Consider the following 21282-nt stretch of genomic DNA (forward strand, 5'->3'; position numbering starts at 1 on the left):
TGTCACACGTTTATCTTACCTTATTTTTATAATATTAATATATTATATAGTTTTTGTTGACCCATATATAAAATAAGACATATTTATGTATGGGCCCTTTTAAACAGCCCGTTATGTAATTGGGCCGACATCCAGGCCCAAAATATCAATGTCCTTCGAACCCATATCTCATTAGTGAAAGCTACCTACCTCGTTCAATATAACACGATGCTCTTTTATTTTGTCTTTCTCTCGATTCGCCGAACACTTCCAATACCTCGCCACACCAATTTCACAGCTCTGTGTTTTTTTCGTAGTTTTCGAGCTCCTACGCAGAATGTCTGAAAAGCTTTTTCAATTTTAAAGAAATAACTTTAGGCCCTTGAAGCATGCGAGCGCCGAGCTACTAAAGTTGCAAGATTGAAAGGTCTGAAGGACTAAGGTTCACCCCCCAGTATGCAACTTGGTTTTTTGCTCGAACGACCCTAACGCACTAAAAAGAAAAAAGAAAGGCAAACAAGCTGTGTCACCCCTGACTATAAAGCTTCATGCAATGAAGCCCTCCGTTACACTAACCTTCATACAATACATACATACATGAAAGTTTTAGCTACGACGACATCGATCTCCTTGTCTTATGAAATTCTTTAATTTAATATAATAAATATACATATACCTATATATATATATATATACATACATAATACATATATATTATATATATTTATTAATTAACTTTTTTTTAATATTTATTAATTAATTTTTAAACACAATAATAATAAAAGATATTTTTCTAACAACCAAGTAAAATANTTTTTGTTTTTTTTTTTTTTTTTTTTTTTTTGAATATTAATCTAAAGAATATTGTCAAAGAAATACACTATAATGAAAAAAAAAAAAAACTAATTATTTTTTAATTTTGAATTTCCATTTTAATCTAAAATTACCGTATTTGTACTAGATTGATGTCATCCACGTCCACGCGCGTATGTATATATATATATACACATACATATACATACACATATGTAATATTGTCGGAGAGCAAGAACTCGGGTAGAGTTTAATTTATTTATTTTTAATTAAGACTTTTTCCAATAAAAGTAAAAGCTTCGGAATAAGTCTTTATAGTCGTTGAAAAGACACATTTTCCTTTTTATCCTCCAAAATATTCACATAGCCTTTCAATACATCAATCGTTTTTTCTCTCCACATCGTGGGCATTGAACGTCTTTATCAATATTTTTTGTTAGAATAGTTTTAACATGCATAAAAAATTAATAATTTCAAGAATTTTTTACCTTAATAATAATCCATTATTAATTTAACGTTCATTTGCTTGAAGCGGTTTGCAAATACCTGTTTTACGTTTTTTTACCACACATAGAACTTTTAATTACGTCTCGACGAAAATCCGATAGTTGGGAATATCGTAGTAATAGTCAAACAAATTGGAATTCACTTATCAACATATTTTTTTATTCCATTTGAACTAATTTCGATCATTCTTTTAGTTGCTTTGATCAGCGCAATTGCCATGACTCGCTAGTAATAAATCTTTAGTTACAAATAGCATAAATTAAACTTTGTTCTATGTTACGGTTAAAATAAAAATTATTTTATTCAATCCATTACCAATATATTCCCTTGTTCGGTACTTTTTTGTCAATTGAACTGAATCTATTACATTTTCGTTCATATTGAAATGAATCGGAATTGATAAGTAGTTGGTCAATCATACTCGAACATGTACTTATTCTAAGTGCCTATAGATTTGATCACGAGCCGAAGTATGGTTAGGACCCTTATGTCTCTTGAGCTTATACTCAATGCAGTTAATATGAATTTTATAACGTAAAAAAATAGAGTAGAGTTTAATTAATTAATTAAATTTTAATTAAGACTTTTTCCAATAAAAGTAAAAGGGTCGGAATAAGTCTTCTTAGACATTGACATAAACTAAAAGTAGGGGTGTACATGGTCCGGGTTGGGTCGGGTTGGGGGATTTTTTTGACCCAACCCAACCCAACCCTCTATTTTCGGGTTGGGTTCGGGTTGGGTTGTCAAATTTTTTTTTTAAGTTTTATTTATCCACAATCTATAATTAATTCGGATACAATCTTAAATAAAATATATTAAAAGTTCTCAAACAACACTTATTGACNTGACAATTTTTTTTATTTTTTTTTTTAATTTTTTTGTTATAAAGATAGCGTGTAAATAAATAAGACACCAATCAAGATCCTTTTTCCTTGCTTATAATCTATAATGGTCTCTTTTCCTAACAAATTCAAAATCAACTAACACAATTAACTAAAAAAAAATCAATAAAAAATAACGAGCTAAAAATTGTAACAAATTAAAGACAACTAAATACGTCAGTACCACTTTGGCAAACCCATTAATATGAAAGAATCTTCTTTCATAATAATTCTATATATTTTATTTGGCTCGGGTCAACTCGAGCGTTCTGCCTATGAACCCGAAACCGAACCGATTCAGTTCAGGTTCAGAAAAATGAACCCAACCCTACCCAAAATGCTAATCCAACCCAACCTAACCCTTATAGTTCGGGTTGGGTTGGTCCGGGTTGTCGGGTTGTCGGGTTGATTATACACCCCTAACTAAAAGACACATTTTACTTTTTATCCTCGACCCAGCAAAACATTGACATAACCTCTCAATACGTCAATCCCGTGGACATTCAACGTCTTTATCATGTAACACTTTTCGTAAGAATAGTTTTGACTATGCAATAATGTCAAGAATTTTGACGGTAATAATAATCCATTAATAAAAATTTTAAGTAATTTTGAAAATAAGAATTTTTTTTTTTTTTTTTTTTTTTTTTAAATTTAAAAAGGAATATTAAAATTTTGAAAAAGCATAAAAATAAAAATAAAATTGAAAACCAATCAAAGTACAGAGTATTTTTATTGCTTAACAACTCATTCGGCGTTGAAAGTCACAATCGGTGAATGAATGCTGTGGGCCCAACGTGATACGCATGTAGCCTAGAAATGTCCTGACGTCACTATGCTTACGTAATCAAAACCCAGTCAGCTGACTCGGCTCTTCAAGTTTTCAAACAAACCCGCAACGACTCCCCTTGAGTTTCTTCCACGTGTGTACTTCTGGAGGGTATTATCGTCTTTCAACCACCTTATAAATAACTCGAGCCCAACTCGTACGAGAAATCGAGGAGATTTGGTAATGGAAAAGCAGAGCTTGAAGCCGACGGGGAAGAGAGTCGCCGTCGCCGCCGTAGACGGAGAGGAGGAGGAGGAGGAGATGAAGATGGAGGCGTTCTTTGCTCTGGTGAGGAATTTCAAGGAAATGCGAGATCAGCGGAGGAAGGAGTTGATGATCGGCTGCGACGGCGAGAAAGCGGCAGCGGCGGAGATGAGGAAGAGGAAGATGAAGACGGTGGAGAATCGGTCGGCGTGGATTCCGAGGTTTGAAAGAGAGGATTTCGATGAGGAGTTTCAGCTGAGAGGTCCGGCGAAGGAAGAGGCGGCGGCGGCGGCGAAGAAGAAGAAGAAAGTAAAGAACGAAGAGGATATTTTGGATCTTAATCTGTCTCTGTAGTTATTTTTCGACATTTTTTAAGGACTTTTGTGAAAAAAAATATATATATATATTAATTAATTAATTAATTAAATAGAAATTTTTAATTTCAGAGAAAAATTTTGAACGTCTCTTTTGTACAAAATTTTAGTATTAAAATAGTAACTTTTAAAATTGCAAGAAATCCAAATTGAGTTTTAATCCTAATTCTTTAATAATATAATATATATATATATGGACTTGTTATAAGGGCATTTTAGTAATTTAATTCATATTAATGGTTGAATTACGAGATATTGTAGGTAGCTGGTGAATGACGTGTGATATCGAGATACTTCCTTAATAGAATTCTTCATACGATTCGGTAACTTGATCGACCTGACCTATTTATTCTTTTAAGCTTGGGCTTGGGTTGAGTTAGAATTTTTAAAAAGTCGAAAATGTGGTTTTATTTTTCGGTTGACATCTTTCTATTAAATCTACCGACTCAAAAATTGGGTTACTCGTAAATATTTGATATTTGAATTTTATGAGATTTTAGTTATTAATGTAATAAAGTTGGGTTACTAGTAAAAATTGGGTTACTCAAAAATTGGGTTACTCGTAAAAATTGAGTTAGAATTTTATATTTTAATTATATAATGTTTTTTTTTTTCTCCTCTTCCTTCGTCCTCCCCATGACCGTCGGTGCCGCCATTCGCCGCCGTCACATTCCGCCGCAAAATCATCGATCAAGTAGTCTCCATAAGGATGCTCTCTCCTCCTCCACTATATATTTTTGGTAGTCTCTCTCCTTGTAATTACCTGAAATTTTCTACTTAATTTAAGGTTGTTACTGTATACATTTCATAAACATGAATCGAAAATACTTCGTTTAAACTTTTATAAAACATAACCTTTCAGCTTAAAACACTGTCATGCACTTACGTGTTTTGAAAACACTTTTAAAAACGATACAATAGACTAAATAAAATAAATAAACGTTTAAATAAAAAACATCATATTCTAGTCTAAGTCTAAGAAAATAATATGACTACTTTATGATGTATCATGGTCTCGAGTTGCGATGCTGTCGTCAGCCGTACATGAATGTCTTGTCTTAACCTGAAATAGAGGTAGCACGTGACTTGAGTATTTTAAGAAATACTCAGTAAGTGACCCCATTATTGAGGTTTAATGCAAGAACATGCGAATGGAATGACGGGACCCATTTCGTCTATTTTTTTTTCCTATAACACCATTCTAATTAGGCAGCTTGTATGTGTACCATATATTCTACCCACGGCCCATACATGCAAGTATGGGCTCACAAGTCAGTTCGCACACTGCTGGGCTCTTTTCTTGTCGGGCAAGCCTTCTCTAGTAGCTCAACTTTTGCCCGACACCCATTAGAATTAGTAACTGTCACGGCAGCATTATGTAAAACATAACGATATTTCGCCTGCCTAATGGATGTACGCGTCTGTAACCTCGTGATGGAATAGGGGTATCCCCCAATGCATGAGCACACATAATGCATGAGGTCCCAACATTTTTCCGTTTTCATTATCATTTAATACAACCCCGCTAGCATTATGTACATATCATATCGTTTCAGATAACGATCATCATTCATATCATATTGTTTCTCATTTTTCAATTTTCATATTATACATAATTCTAACGGGGTTATATTTCATGTCATTTAACGTGATTTCATGTCATTCACATCATGTTGTATACACACAATTTAAGAGACATATCATAACGTTTCATCATATACATATCATACCATAACATATTGCATCACAATGTATCATAATCATATCATGCCGTAAACACTTCGTGGTCACATCGTTACCTAACTTATCATAGGCTTAACGTTCTTATACTTATCACAGCCATATTATTACATGAATGTACTTTAGTCATATCATCACAGGAACGTGTCATAATGTTATCATTCTATCAATCTATCACAAACCTATCTCTTTCTACCCATAATCTAACCGTATTCTTGTATCAATCTCTCATATACATAGCACTTCAGTATGTAACTCAACTTTAACGTTTCATGAACGTATCTTACTCCTATCGTTACATTTCGTTTTGTGCATCCTTCTCGTATCCTATCTCAAACATATCATTGAACACATTGTACCGTAATTATTATCATACAATTCACATATCATAACATATACATAACATAACATATACATAATATATCATAAGCATATCGATCTACAAAAAAATCCACACATATCAATATATATGACACGTACATAACCACGGGGCACGTGTCAACATCAAATATAATCATGCCGATAGTAAGGCCACTTACCTTAGACGAGTGTCACCAATATATACTTAATGAAAGTTCGATTCTGCCATTTGAAATCAAAGTTAACCTATGTGAGCCCATGACATCAGTTTCAAGTTTGAATTCTATAAAATTATTTCTCTAATCTACATTCATCTATTATTAAAAGTCTGGATCGTTATATATATATAAAATACTATTTTCACTAAATATCTTATTTTCTATTTTTACTGTAGTAGGGAATTTATAGTTACTAGACAAAATTTAAGGAGTTACCACCCTCCTCTTGATATTTCTGATTTTATTTTTAAATTATGTTCACTAAATCTTCACTGTCTCCCTCTCAATCTTCCGTCTTTGTAATTATTTTTAAACAGATTTTCATTCTCTAAACCGATATTATTTGTTAATTTTAACAAAAATCTAATTAATTAGCTTCGGAGGATGAGATCTGATTATTATGGTAAAATATTGGATAAATAAAAGAATATCCGATCGGATTCTAACTTAATTTCTATAAATATAAAAGAAAAGAAAATCTGAGATAGGATTTACCGTCGTAACAGACCAAAATCTCTCTCCAATAAATCTACATCATATCTGTTCTTTTTAGCCCATTCACTTTTTTCAAATCTTAATATATATATATATATATATATATATATATATATATATATTTATTTGACTAATCGTGATATTGTGCGTGGGTTGATGAGAGAGAATGAGATCGGGATGAGAAGTTAATGGAGAGAGATGAATAAGTTTTTTTTTAAAGTAATTTTTTTAGTTATTTATTTATTTTATTATTAATATTATTATTATTTTGACGTATTTTTTATAATTATTTCTTTTTATTATTTATTTATTTTTGGGCTATTACACTTCATCGACTCTTTGAGAAACATTTACTCACTACTTTTCTTAATATCCTCCATTTACCACATCAGGAGCGTTTACCAGAGATCCCAGAAGCTTGCTTAGAAAGACCACTACACTATACCTGACTTTTCCTCTCTACTTTTATGCTTATGCTAGAGATGTCCATTTAACTTATGTCAACCTATCTCGAACGGGAAGGAGAATTTTTGTTTAAACGTGAAACGAGGAATGAGTGTTGAGATAGCTAAGACGTGGAGACGAGGAAGCCATCTGATTTAATAATAACGTTTTTAATAGCTTGTTAAAATTTTAATTTATATAAAAATTAATTTTGTGAATAATATTATAAATGACGTAAATAATATTTTAACTATAATTTTGGTTGACATTTCTAATTTGACCGTTGGATGGAAGCATGGTCTTTTGGAAACGGATCAATAACTATTCCAATTCCGGATACAGAAACTGACCCGAGATTCGAATTTTTTTTTCCCCAAACAGCACTTACAGTCTAAGCAACGTTATAACGGCGTCAATGAACCAAACGGAAAATTTGAAAAAACAAACAACGGATTCAAACAAACGTTTCCTCACGTCATGACGGTATTCAATTTTTAAAAGAAAAAAAAGAAATTATTTCACCTTATAAAAATAGAGTCCTCATGATTTGCGAATGCGCTTTTGATCGTTAAGGACAGCTTCTCTCTTGCACAAGAGAGATCTATCATTCTATTTGGGGCCGATCGCTCAAATCCGCTCTCTTTAATTCTTGTAAGTTTTTCATTTGACTCCTTCTCTCATTTCTCTATAAGATCTGTCAAGAATTCTGTGATTTTTACCCTTAATTTTGATTCCTCCTGCTTGGATCTGGGTGATTTCCTTATTTTTCTCTGCTTGATTTTTGAATTGATTAATCTTTTGTGCGTTTTGATTGTTTGTTATTATCTGATCTGGATTTCTGTTGCACTGGTTCGGCGTTTTGTATTGGATCTAATCTGAACCTTCTTTCCTTTGAATTTCGTTGGGCGTGTTTATACCTGGATTTGTATTGATTTCGTGGAATGCCCGTATTTAACCGATTGCTTGGTGGATACGGTTCCTTGGTGCTGGATCGATCGTCTTATTGGGGATTTTTTTTTTATTGATTTGTTTTGTGCTATAGCGATTGCTTATTTTTGGTTTGAAGTATGGATGAACATGACATTATGGTCTTGATTGCAGTTACTTTTGAATCTGGACTATTTGAGCTTTTGAACTTTGGATTTTCTGCACAATTTTGGCTGATTGAAGTATCTGATGTCGTTGTATTTTAATGGATAATTGTTCTGTTTTTTAGTGATGCGGATTTGTTGTTATTGTGTTCAGTTTCCGTGAAAAATGGGGCTGTCTTTCACCAAGCTTTTCAGCCGGCTCTTTGCCAAGAAGGAGATGCGTATTCTCATGGTGGGTCTCGACGCAGCTGGTAAGACGACGATCCTTTACAAACTCAAGCTGGGAGAGATTGTCACCACCATTCCCACCATTGGTAAGTCGTTGTTTTTCTCTTCAATTGTTGATTTTATTGAATAATGAAGATGGATTTGGTGTTTTCTGTTTAGAACAATTTGATGCTTTGTGTCTTGATCATATGCACTGGACATGGTTATTTAACTTGTTTAGTTCCCTGTTTGTTTGCATCAGCATCATCATTTCACTGAATCAAAATCATTATAACAAATCGAGTTGTTATATTCTTGAGGCGATGAATTTATGGATCAACATTGGATAATTAATCTAATTAAATACCTATGTCCTGTAATTTTGCATTAAGTAGAGGCTATATGCCTTTCTCTTATAGTTAACCACTAGATTTCAGGTATGTGATTTTCTTATAACGATAGAAACAGTGATCTGTTCATAGACGACGTTGTTTGATTTCACTGCACATTGTTGTTCTTATTTCTGTTAAAGAAACTATTTGTGATTATGTCTTTGAAAATGGAGAATGTGATATCAGAAGCATAACTGAATAATGACTGCAGGTTTCAATGTTGAGACCGTCGAATACAAGAACATTAGCTTCACTGTCTGGGATGTTGGGGGTCAAGATAAGGTACGTTGAATAATCCCGTTCTGTGTTGTTGGCTTTCTACTTTCTCTGCTCGAACATTCTAGGTGCCTTCCCCGAGTTAGTATAAAGAACCTCGAGCATGGTATGCATGTCATTTGATAGATGATTGTTTTTAATCCGTGGATATTGATTGATAACGTGTAATATGTTAAGATATGGCTTCACATGTGACCTGTCTCTTTTCCTTCTCGTACCGAGCCTTTTAGTCATAAAGAACATTAGCCATTTTAGAATGTTGAGACCGTCGAATACAAGAACATTAGCTTCACTGTCTGGGATGTTGGGGGTCAAGACAAGGTACATTGAATCATCCCGTTGTGTTGTTGGCTTTTTCTACTTTCTCTGCTTGAACATTCTAGGTGCCTTCCCCGCAATTTTAGTATAAATAACCTCGAGAATGGTGTGCATGTCATTTGATAGATGATTGTTTTTAATCCGTCGATGTTGATTGATAACGTGTAATATATTAAGATATGGCTTCATGTGTGACCCATCTCTTTTTCCTTGTCGTACCGAGCCTTTTTGTCATAAGTATTGATTTCATTAGCCAGTCCTTTTTCAACTTTTCAACTTCCACAGCCTCATAATCTCTAGTTGTTCTCTTTGTGTTCTTCACTGATTTGATGTTTGTTTGTTCTGTTCCAAGATCCGACCATTGTGGAGGCATTATTTCCAAAACACTCAAGGACTTATTTTTGTGGTGGATAGCAATGACAGAGACCGTGTTGTTGAAGCTAGGGATGAGCTGCACAGAATGTTGAATGAGGTACTCATAATAAGATCTGATTATCAGACTTTGATATAGCTTTTGCAAAAGCTACCACAAATAATTGTGTTCATTCTAGTTTGTTGTCTAGATAATAACATGCATTGCACTTACAGGACGAGCTGAGGGATGCTGTGCTTTTGGTATTTGCCAACAAGCAAGATCTTCCCAATGCCATGAATGCTGCTGAGATCACCGATAAGCTCGGTCTTCACTCCCTCCGACAACGTCACTGGTACGTTTGACTATCATCAAACTCTTAAGCACTTGCGAATTCTTTCGTTGACTTTGTGAGATCTCACATTGGTTGGGGAGGAGAACGAAGCATTATTTATAAGGATATGTAAACTTCTCCCTAACAGACGCGTTTAAAACCTTGAGGGAAAGCCCAAAGAGGACAATATCTACTAGTGGTGGGCTTGGATCCTTATAGGTCTTACTTTAAGGTAACACTACAATGTCTCGAAATCTCGTTTCAGGTACATTCAAAGCACATGTGCCACATCTGGTGAAGGGCTGTACGAAGGACTCGACTGGCTCTCAAACAACATTGCCAACAAGGTAAACAACAATATCTATTCTCAAACAACATTGTGCTAAGTTCTTAGTAGAGTCTAAGTTCAGCTTCTGTTTATTTTTCCTCATTTGCAGGCGTAGATGGCTTGCTTTGAGCTTGGATTGCTTCTGGAAATTCAAATTCATGTCATTTATCCCTTGGTTTTTGGGCATTTTTGTTGCATTACCTGATGATCTATACGATGTTCGTTTCGTTTCTAGTCGACATGATTCCTAGGTTGCCTTTGGATTCTGAATAATTGAAGAAATTTTGCAAGTGTTTTCTCATGTTATCGACTTAATAGCATTGTTTTTATGTAACGAATTAATGATGTTCTTAAATAGATATATTTGTACGAATACCATTTTCATTATTTGGAATGGATTGCTGAAAAGAAAATCTTATTGAAAATAAGTCTAGTAGCTTTTAAAGAACGGAATAAGTTCTTGAAACTTTTAATTTTGTAACGAATAAGATTTTTGAATTATCTCTATCTAATATATGTGACACCCGAGTGACAAAGAGAAAAAAGGATTGGTTAGGGTAGACTGGAGTCTACTAGATGTATTGAATCTTATTGCTATAAGACAACCCCTGCCTGTGGATGTTTCGAAGAATGATTATAGAACTAGAATTGGAAGGGCAAGACGACGAATGAAGGATTCTGCCCTACAGAACTAGAATTGGTTAGACCAGGACTACGAGAAACTTCTCTCCCATTCACGATGCATGTGGGGCAGAATCCTTCATTCATCTTTGTGCAAAAGGAGGCATTGGTTAGACCAGCATTACTAGAAGATGAATGAAGGATTCTGCCCCACATGCATCGTGAATGGGAGAGAAGTTTCTCGTAGTCTGTTCTATTTGATACTAATTGATTGATACTAAATAGAGACCAGATGAGATTTTGGTGTATACTCGACTCTTGAGGATTTACTTATAGTGAACTCGAATGAATTTTGAGAATTGACTTACAGTTCACTCTCACTTATTCTTCGAGTCTTTCCTTTCAAGGTTCAGTAGTGATTGAGTTTACCTCTTTCCTCACTGTGAATCTATATTCCAACGAGAGGAATCTTAGGGATAGAATAACTAAGAAAGTTTTAAAATAATTGAAAGTCGTTATCTATATGCAAGTACATCTTTCTTTTCGGTGGCTCAATCATAAAAACTCTATAATTCTTAATACAATGTCTATTGATTGACATACTGTTTATTAGATACTATGATTTCCTAATATATGGTATAGAACTTGAGTCAGGTATTGTCGTCTCTCAGTATTCTCACACTCTCAGAAGGCTCGAAAATGTTGAATGGCAGAGTGGTGTTCAGGTGGTTTTAAAAGGAGGGTAATGGGTTGGATCGTGCGTCCGGTTTGCCCTTGTCAGGAGGATAGAGGCCGACGATGTGCTCTACTCGAATGTGGAAAGGTGATAAGTTAGTCCGCTAATCGACTTGATTCATATGAAACAAGAGTAAGAGTAAATAGAGTTGCGTTGTTGAGAGTTCTTGTATGTAGTGATGCAAAGGAAATTAAATACGATGAGATTTGAAATATCGAATATTGGATAATTTAAAAAAGAAATTGAATGATTAATAGTTGTAAAGGCTCTTAAAAGATGATCTAAAGGCACAAAATAAAGTGAGAATCTGAAGAAGACAGCTTCAAATAAGCTGAGTTTACCACAAACAGACGCAACTTTGGGCGGTTGAGCTAACAGATTTGCTTCTTCAAACTTTACACGTTGTCTGTTTATGTTCATAAAACATGTTCCACGACCGTACGGATTATGTTGGAAAAATCTTTTTTATCAATACGAGATTTTCGATTGGTGACCCAAACAACTTAAATATAGTTCACAGTCCGACCCTCTATTTTTAGTTGAGTTGGGTTAGGTTCTAATCTTATGTTAGTTACCGACCTTAAATTTTTTAAGGTAGGATAGGGTTAGGTTCTAATCTTATGTTAGGTTTGGTCGGATTGATTCGACAAAAAAAATGTCAACCTACAAAGCGAACTAAATTTTCAAATTTTAAANAAAAAAAAAAAAAAAAAAAAAAAAAAAAAAAAAAAAAAACAACCCAACCCAACATCTATAATTTGAATTAGATAGTCTGAGTTGAATAGATTACCGAATCATATAAACAGAAGATCGGCCTGTTATCCCTAAAGTAACTTTTATCTGTTGAGCGACGACCCTTCCACTCGGCACCGTCAACTTCTCCTTACCAATAGTTATATATTGTGAGCAGTTGTTGTTACTCTCTTGCTTGAATATATAACAGTCTCTTTCAAAAATCTCTCTGTGCCCTCATTTTCTAAAATCTTCTTCTTAAACCGAGGCTAGAGGCTCGAGCATACGTCGCTTGGCTGTAGGCAACGTAAGAACGAATTGGCTTAGCTCAATTTTCGTTGAAAAGTGAGTGCCGCACAATCGCAAGTCCGCTGTCATCAAAAGTGCGATTGTGACAAGCGGATCACTAAGGCCGACTTTCGTCCCTGTTCGACAGGTGGGTCTTGCAGTCAAGCTCCCTTCTGCCTTTCCTAACAAGTTCGCTGTGGGTAAGAGCAACATGACTTGTTTTTATTCGACCGGACAATTATTTCTCACAACTCAACCCTAATAACACGACCGACAACGATTCTTCACAACTCAACCTAATATGTTAACCCTAATTTAAACCGTAAAAATCTTATCAACTTATCATTATTAGTATCAAGCGTGACAAAGATTTAGAGCATAGCTCCTACGAACTAGATTCACATACAGATCATACGTCAATATCAAATTTACTTCTAAACGTTGCTAACTCGAACGGAATCTAAAAAAGCTAATCAATTTTTTATATAGTTACATCAAAATAAAGCCTTTTTTTTAGGAGCTAATAATCATAACCAAAACAAAGCTAAGGCTGCTAAATGAATCAAACTTCAAAACATCAACTTCTACGTCCCATCAAATGCTAAGCCTTTTGAGTTGGCATTGCCCCTAGATGACAATGATACTTCAATTCTTTTCTATCATTTCAATGCAATGCGACCGATACCGATGCAACGGAGTAGAATCTTGTTCATCAAAGAGTTCAGTACGTTGTGACTAACGGGTTTGTACGGGTATAGAATAATCTACGTTTAATGGTTTAGAAAATGATAACTATACATGATTATACTGAATATTTTTCTTCCCGAGGGATAAAATAAGTTAAAACGAATAAGGGTATTTTATAAGTTACGATAATGTTTACCTTGGTAAGAACGGATTTTTTTTTTTAAAAATATTATTATTCTTTTGAAATTAAATCAATTGGTTTAAATGGATAGCGACAGAATATAATCCATGTGGATTACAAGAAAAGGAACTATATAATCCATAATAATACGTCAATATATCAATCATCAGTCGGTTATGTTAGGTTGAATAGCACTGTAACCTATATACGGGTAACGAACTCATGTATTTATAGATGTATAATAAGGATTACAGTGTAACAAACCATGAAATCATAACTTTAATAACAAACCAGAAAATCATAGATTCTCCTTGATTCATATTAACAAACAAGTAAATCAGTAGATTATACAAGAGGGTTGCGCTCGGGACTTAACCCAACACCTTATGGCATGAGCTGACAACAGCCATGTGCCACCTGTGTCCGCGTTCTTGAAGGCACCCCTCTCTTTCAAGAGGATTCGCGGCATGTCAAGCCCTGGTAAAGTTCTTCGCTTTGCATTGAATTAAACCACATGCTCCACCGTTTGTACGGGCCCTCGTCAATTCCTTTGAATTTCATTCTTGCGAACATACTCCCCCAGGCGGGATACTTAATGCATTAGCTACAGCACTGCACGGGTCGATACACACAGCGCCTAGTATCCATTGTTTACGGCTAGGACTACTGGGGTATCTAATCCCATTCGTTTCCCTAGCTTTCGTCTCTCAGTGTCAGTGTCGGCCCAGCAGAGTGCTTTCACCGTTGGTGTTCTTTCCGATCTCTACGCATTTCACCGCTCCTATATATATATATTAAGAATCATATCCTTATAGGCAAGATATGTGGTGCCATCCACATTAAAATATTAAATGTATGTTTGTTACATTAGTCTTTAAGACTTCATAAAATTAATCTAACTTTAGTGCTTTATTTAACATGCTTTAGAGAAAAGGTAAACTTTGGGTGATTCGGCTAAATTATACCAAATATTTTGAATTACGAGTCGTGTTTTCGACGATGCTTCAAATTCATTGAATTCAAAGTTGATTTTGAACGTCATGTAAATTCATTATTGCTAAGTTTTGGATGGAAAACATCTGAGAATTTGGTCGAATCCTGGAAGTTAAAGAACAATTTATCACCGTCTTGCTTTCTGGGATCGATTCCTAACATGAATTTGTTTGAAATTTGACTATGTATATGCTTGAATTTGAAAAGTAAATTCTCGATAACGATCAAGTTCTTACTTTTCATTGCATCAATATTAGCGCTCGAATCTGAAGTTCATTTGTGACTATGAGTGTCATATTCTACATTGATTCGAAAGAGAAACGAAACATTCTTTATAAGTATGTGGAAGTCTCCCCTTAGTAGACACGTTTTAAAACCGTGAGACTGACGATAATACGTAATAAGCCAAGATCTGGTATTCGAATCTAATCTAAATTTTAAAGCATAATTTGAATTAAATTTCAACTTTATTATAATTAACTCCATTGATTCCCAGATGTTCACATGTTCTTCTTTAATCTTAAGCAATTTTTAACACAACCATTTTAGAACCTTTTTTATTTTATTTTTTATAACTTTAACACCATATTATTAACTCTTATTTTTTATTTTTTTTTAAATACGTTTAAATTTTTTAAAAAAAATTTTAAAAAAAATACCCTTGATAGTATCGGGTTTCAAAAATATTCATGACGTTTCAAAAGTAACATTAAAAAGTTTGAAGATAATCTATTAGGTGTAGATAGAAAATCTTCGTCCATATATTGACAATAATCTATTAGTTATTAATGTTATTTTTAAATTTTTAGTACTAACAGTAGGAATATTTTTGAATTTTTAAAAATATTGAAGGGTATTAATGAAATTTTTTAAAATTTAAGGATATTTTTTTAAACACTATTAAGAGTTTTAAGGGTATTTTTTAAATAAAGTACGGTTCGCCTCTGTCGAGCGGTATGTGAGCCGGGTTAAGANTTGGATTTCACAGTGATCAAGTTAATCTAATGCTCATTCGTGCAAATATAAGTAACAAGATATTGAGCAATATTTAGTCCGTGTAATATATTGCACGGTAATAAGTATCTCAACATTGGGAAATTGTCAAGAAGTATCATCTAAGAAAATAGGATCCATCTTAATGTCTCAACAGGAGGAATTATGAAGGTTGAAGAATAGGAGTGATGGCATCACAAAGTTCAATGAGTACAGAACCCTCCAATAAAGTTGTAAAGTTCACAGATAATCAGATGTACCTTGCAAGAATTTGATATGGATCCACAACAAGCTCAAGTTTGCCGTCAATCCAAAGAGAATATCGAGCATTAGGAAACATTCTGTGCACCAGAAGTTTTGGAATCTGCAACAGTAAAAACACAGGACAAAAAATACGTTTTAAGGCACAACACCTTCATCTTAGTATCTAGTTTCAGGCACAAAGTGATATTACATTGTGAAAATGAAGCTAAAAAGTAAAGACCATAATGGAAATGCCTCTCTGTTCAAGCAGATAAAAAAACGAGAAGGTTATTGTCTATAGGCAACAATATATATCAAAAAAAAGAAAAAGAAAAATAGTAAAGTTGATCCATTCAATACTATCCCATTATCAGTCTCCTGCCCAAGTTTTCCAAATGGAAATTACAAGTCAAAGGGTCAACTCCATTAACTAAACACTCTTTAAACTCAAACATATTAGCACTAATCACATTAAATTAATCACTTAATTAGCATCTTAATATAACTAAATTCCTTCTCTCTTTTACATGTATATATAAGCATATAGGTTGATAGGTGGTCATTTCATAGCCTTTCCTTTCTTCTATCTCTTTGGAGGAAAACATGGACGTCCGGAAAGGCCCTTGGACGGCGGAGGAGGATTCCATTCTCTTCAATTACGTTAATTCCCACGGCGAAGGCCGCTGGAACACCGCCGCTCGCTCCGCCGGTCCGTGTCTCTGATCCTTCCCCCTCGTCGGAGTTCCGACAAAGAATTTGCTGACTTTTTTTTTTTTGTTGTTTTGTTGTAGGTTTGAAGCGAAGCGGTAAAAGTTGTAGATTGAGATGGCTAAATTACTTGAGGCCGAGTGTTAAGCGTGGGAATATCACCCTCCAAGAACAGCTATTGATTCTTGATCTTCATTTTCAATTGGGTAACAGGTGGGTGATCCAAGTTTTGAAATTTATACTCTTTTTCTTCATTTGGGTGTTGGTTAAAAATGGAGTTTCTTAATAACCCATATCAAAAAATGGAGTTTTCTTAATAGCCCACGTAAAAAAATGGTTTTTTCTTAATAATCGGGTATAGTTTTCTGTGTTAGATGAACACAACTCTCCACAGTGGTATGATAATGTCCACTTTGAGTATAAGTTCTCATGGATTTGCTTTATGCTTCCCCATAAGATCTCGTACCAATGGAGAGAGTATTCAGTGATTATAAACTCACGATCATTCCCTAAAAAACAGAGGTGGGACTTTCATCATCCAACTGTTATTCTTAATAACCCACATTAAAAAAAAGGATTTTTCTTAATAACCCACATAAAAAGTGGAGTTTTCTTAATAACCCACATAAAAAAATGGAGTTTTCTTAATAACCCACATGAAAAATGGAGTTTTCTTTGATAACCCACATAAAAAATGAAGTGTTTTTTTTAATGAAGAATGCTTTCTTATTGGGTCAAGAAGGGAACTTTCATTGTTTTTTTTAATAAGTAAAGTGGAGAAAAAGTGATGGGTTTGGAATTGGAATAGGTGGTCCAAAATAGCACGGTATTTACCGGGAAGAACAGATAACGAGATAAAAAATTATTGGAGAACGAGAGTTCAAAAGCAAGCCAGACAACTCAAATATGACGTGAATAGTAAGGAATTTCGAGACACCATGCGATACGTATGGATGCCTCGTTTGCTCGAACGAATCCAAGCCTCAAACGACTCAGTTTCTGCCATTGCCATTGCCATTGACTCCGATGTCGTTCAACCACCACAATCACATCTTGACCCAACCCACTCATCACCTTCCAAGTCTAGTTGGGTCAACTCTCATGTGGCTTCTACAACTTCTATATCAAATTCAATATCCGACGAGGTTGTTAAATCACATCTCATCTCTAAAAGAACTAGTAAATGATACATTACAATATAAAACTTAATCATTTATGTATGTTCAAACACAGGTCCAACTTCAAGTTTCGCCTGTTTCAAACGTAGTTGAGAACGATACAAGCGAGAAGGACGAGATGGTCGTGCTAACAGATCAAGGCTACGACGGGGATACGATGAACGAATTGATAGGTTGGGAAGAGTCATTGGAGAATGGGTTATGGAATGAAGAAGACATGTGGTTCTTGCAGCAACAATTTAGTGATGATGTTTAAAAAGTCAAGATTAGAACCCCAATTTGATTACGTGACTCCGAATTCCAATTAGGGTTAATTTCCAAATGAATCAAAAGATGCGAATTGATTTTGAGTAGCTTTCTCGAGACCCAATAGATTTACTTGAAGAGAATCTTTTCTATGATCGGGTTTGACCATGATTAATTTAAATAGTAAATTAAGTGAAAACCCGATTACTTTAATTAAAATTTTTATTAAAAAATGGTTATATAACCCTAATTTCTTAAGAAATATTAATCTTTTGATGTAACGATGAATGATGAATTTAAAATCTTTGTATCACCCGAGTAAAGCAGGAGTACATGAATAAACAAACATCAATACTACGAACCTTCCTTTTCAGTGGCTCGATAATAAAAATTTCGAGTTAATCGTGCTTAACTCAAAGCAGTTTTAAGTTGAATGACCTCTAAGAAATCTTTCTAGAAAGGATATGACGATAAAACATTTTGAAAGTACCCATATTGATTTGTCGAGATAGTATTCATTCTTACGAGTATTTCAAGACAAATAGATAATGAAATGACTCGTGTTAGTTTACAAGGATAATTGATATGAACCAAGAGACATCAATTTATCCCACCAAATTTGAGCATATTATTTGAATTGAGCAATGCATAACAGTACCTTCTTTTCATCTCTAAAATTACGACAGTTGAACACCGACACCACCGTTTTCTCTCATTCAAGGTACTCCTCTGGATCGGTTTTGCCATAAAACTTGGAAAGTTTTAATTTGATGCTCCCCACGTTACGATCAATTCTATCATCATAAGGAACTCGTTGTAAATTATGATACCTTCTTCCATGGTCTCTCCCTCGCATCAAGCCATGACCAACCGCATGTAGATTATCCTCGTGGTGATCAGAATTGTCGCTCTCATATGTATCGGTTGAGGGCGTAGGTAGTGGAATCCTCTGTCGAGCTTGATTTTGAATCTCCAATCTTCCTATTCGATCAGTCAACTCTTCTATTCCTCGAATTAGTCTTTCCATGGTTCATTGTTGTGCTTCTCTCAATCGTGCATTAGTAATGTCAGTATTGTCGTATGGATTTTCCATGCTACAAAAGAAAGGTAAAAGAAAAAAAAAAAATCAAATTGAGAAGAAACGCAATGGAAACATATATCCGATCTTGAGCTTTTAGCTCTGATACCAAAATAATAAGATAAGGAATCAATACAAGGGGAATAAGATTCAGATTACCTCATTGATCGAATATCTCAAGGCAAGAACATTGTTTGAGATTCGAATCACTCCACAAGCAAGATCGATCATGTCTAGCTTGAATGATTCTTGTTTATCAAATATCTAAGGCAAGAATGTGAAGAAAATATTATATGATTGATGTCTCTTGGTTCATATCAACAGTATAACAGCTCATGCCCATCGCGAGTAGATATGAAACCGTGAGGCCGATGATGATACGTAATGGGCCAAAGTGAATAATATTTAGTAGCGGTGAGCTTGAACCGTTACATGGTAAACCAAACGAGTCAACTTTGGGGTTTGGTTGCCACGAAATGCCGCAATGTTTGAAACCAACTCATATTAAGGTGAATATATAATATTAAGGTAATGGAAATTGTGGTTCCAAGCCTTTGAAAATATTGGCCTTTTCTAATGCTTTACTTTCTAGATTATATAATGGAACCCATAATAATTATCTTTGTAGACTCCATTTTCTAATATATTTTATTTTCCATGCAAATGAAGAAATNTCAATATCCGACGAGGTTGTTAAATCACATCTCATCTCTAAAAGAACTAGTAAATGATACATTACAATATAAAACTTAATCATTTATGTATGTTCAAACACAGGTCCAACTTCAAGTTTCGCCTGTTTCAAACGTAGTTGAGAACGATACAAGCGAGAAGGACGAGATGGTCGTGCTAACAGATCAAGGCTACGACGGGGATACGATGAACGAATTGATAGGTTGGGAAGAGTCATTGGAGAATGGGTTATGGAATGAAGAAGACATGTGGTTCTTGCAGCAACAATTTAGTGATGATGTTTAAAAAGTCAAGATTAGAACCCCAATTTGATTACGTGACTCCGAATTCCAATTAGGGTTAATTTCCAAATGAATCAAAAGATGCGAATTGATTTTGAGTAGCTTTCTCGAGACCCAATAGATTTACTTGAAGAGAATCTTTTCTATGATCGGGTTTGACCATGATTAATTTAAATAGTAAATTAAGTGAAAACCCGATTACTTTAATTAAAATTTTTATTAAAAAATGGTTATATAACCCTAATTTCTTAAGAAATATTAATCTTTTGATGTAACGATGAATGATGAATTTAAAATCTTTGTATCACCCGAGTAAAGCAGGAGTACATGAATAAACAAACATCAATACTACGAACCTTCCTTTTCAGTGGCTCGATAATAAAAATTTCGAGTTAATCGTGCTTAACTCAAAGCAGTTTTAAGTTGAATGACCTCTAAGAAATCTTTCTAGAAAGGATATGACGATAAAACATTTTGAAAGTACCCATATTGATTTGTCGAGATAGTATTCATTCTTACGAGTATTTCAAGACAAATAGATAATGAAATGACTCGTGTTAGTTTACAAGGATAATTGATATGAACCAAGAGACATCAATTTATCCCACCAAATTTGAGCATATTATTTGAATTGAGCAATGCATAACAGTACCTTCTTTTCATCTCTAAAATTACGACAGTTGAACACCGACACCACCGTTTTCTCTCATTCAAGGTACTCCTCTGGATCGGTTTTGCCATAAAACTTGGAAAGTTTTAATTTGATGCTCCCCACGTTACGATCAATTCTATCATCATAAGGAACTCGTTGTTGTAAATTATGATACCTTCTTCCATGGTCTCGCCCTCGCATCAAGCCATGACCAACCGCATGTGGATTATCCTCGTGGTGATCAGAATTGTCGCCCTCATATGTATCGGTTGAGGGCGTAGGTTGTGGAATCCTCTGTCGTGCTTGATTTTGAATCTCCAATCTTCCTATTCGATCAGTCAACTCTTCTATTCCTCGAATTAGTCTTTCCATGGTTCATTGTTGTGCTTCTCTCAATCGTGCATTAGTAATGTCAGTATTGTCGTATGGATTTTCCATGCTACAAAAGAAAGGTAAAAGAAAAAAAAAAAATCAAATTGAGAAGAAACGCAATGGAAACATATATCCGATCTTGAGCTTTTAGCTCTGATACCAAAATAATAAGATAAGGAATCAATACAAGGGGAATAAGATTCAGATTACCTCATTGATCGAATATCTCAAGGCAAGAACATTGTTTGAGATTCGAATCACTCCACAAGCAAGATCGATCATGTCTAGCTTGAATGATTCTTGTTTATCAAATATCTAAGGCAAGAATGTGAAGAAAATATTATATGATTGATGTCTCTTGGTTCATATCAACAGTATAACAGCTCATGCCCATCGCGAGTAGATATGAAACCGTGAGGCCGATGATGATACGTAATGGGCCAAAGTGAATAATATTT

General features: G+C 34.4%; 3 protein-coding genes across 3 annotated transcripts; all 3 read left to right on the forward strand.

Annotated features, from left to right (window-relative positions):
* The first annotated feature begins 3107 nt into the window (after positions 1-3107).
* On the forward strand, positions 3108-3607 carry LOC111778853 (protein NIM1-INTERACTING 1). The gene has a single exon (XM_023658837.1). It carries the CDS (start codon positions 3193-3195, stop codon positions 3565-3567), a length of 375 nt encoding a protein of 124 aa, XP_023514605.1. The 5' UTR covers positions 3108-3192; the 3' UTR covers positions 3568-3607.
* A 3783-nt stretch (positions 3608-7390) lies between these two features.
* Positions 7391-10529, forward strand: LOC111779250 (ADP-ribosylation factor-like). Its single transcript, XM_023659363.1, has 7 exons — positions 7391-7495; positions 8090-8249; positions 8746-8816; positions 9481-9600; positions 9717-9835; positions 10080-10161; positions 10252-10529. Exons 2-7 carry the CDS (start codon positions 8102-8104, stop codon positions 10255-10257), a joined length of 546 nt encoding a protein of 181 aa, XP_023515131.1. The 5' UTR covers positions 7391-7495; positions 8090-8101; the 3' UTR covers positions 10258-10529.
* Positions 10530-16204: 5675 nt separating this feature from the next.
* On the forward strand, positions 16205-17763 carry LOC111779251 (transcription factor MYB78-like). Its single transcript, XM_023659364.1, has 4 exons — positions 16205-16325; positions 16408-16537; positions 17133-17469; positions 17558-17763. The coding sequence occupies exons 1-4, from the start codon at positions 16220-16222 to the stop codon at positions 17756-17758; spliced, it is 774 nt and encodes a 257-aa protein (XP_023515132.1). The 5' UTR covers positions 16205-16219; the 3' UTR covers positions 17759-17763.
* The last annotated feature ends 3519 nt before the right edge of the window (positions 17764-21282 follow it).

The sequence above is a fragment of the Cucurbita pepo genome, chromosome LG17, assembly GCF_002806865.2.
Source record: "Cucurbita pepo subsp. pepo cultivar mu-cu-16 chromosome LG17, ASM280686v2, whole genome shotgun sequence".
Taxonomy (NCBI): Eukaryota; Viridiplantae; Streptophyta; class Magnoliopsida; order Cucurbitales; family Cucurbitaceae; genus Cucurbita; species Cucurbita pepo.

Bases quoted from the DNA above. Each gene is read 5' to 3' on its own strand.
- LOC111778853 (XM_023658837.1), top strand. From the start codon at position 3,193: ATGGAAAAGCAGAGCTTGAAGCCGACGGGGAAGAGAGTCGCCGTCGCC.
- LOC111779250 (XM_023659363.1), top strand. From the start codon at position 8,102: ATGGGGCTGTCTTTCACCAAGCTTTTCAGCCGGCTCTTTGCCAAGAAG. The intron at 8,250-8,745 runs GTAAGTCGTTGT...TAATGACTGCAG, and splicing joins CACCACCATTCCCACCATTG to GTTTCAATGTTGAGACCGTC. The intron at 8,817-9,480 runs GTACGTTGAATA...TTCTGTTCCAAG, and splicing joins ATGTTGGGGGTCAAGATAAG to ATCCGACCATTGTGGAGGCA.
- LOC111779251 (XM_023659364.1), top strand. From the start codon at position 16,220: ATGGACGTCCGGAAAGGCCCTTGGACGGCGGAGGAGGATTCCATTCTC. The intron at 16,538-17,132 runs GTGGGTGATCCA...GAATTGGAATAG, and splicing joins CATTTTCAATTGGGTAACAG to GTGGTCCAAAATAGCACGGT. The intron at 17,470-17,557 runs GTTGTTAAATCA...GTTCAAACACAG, and splicing joins CAAATTCAATATCCGACGAG to GTCCAACTTCAAGTTTCGCC.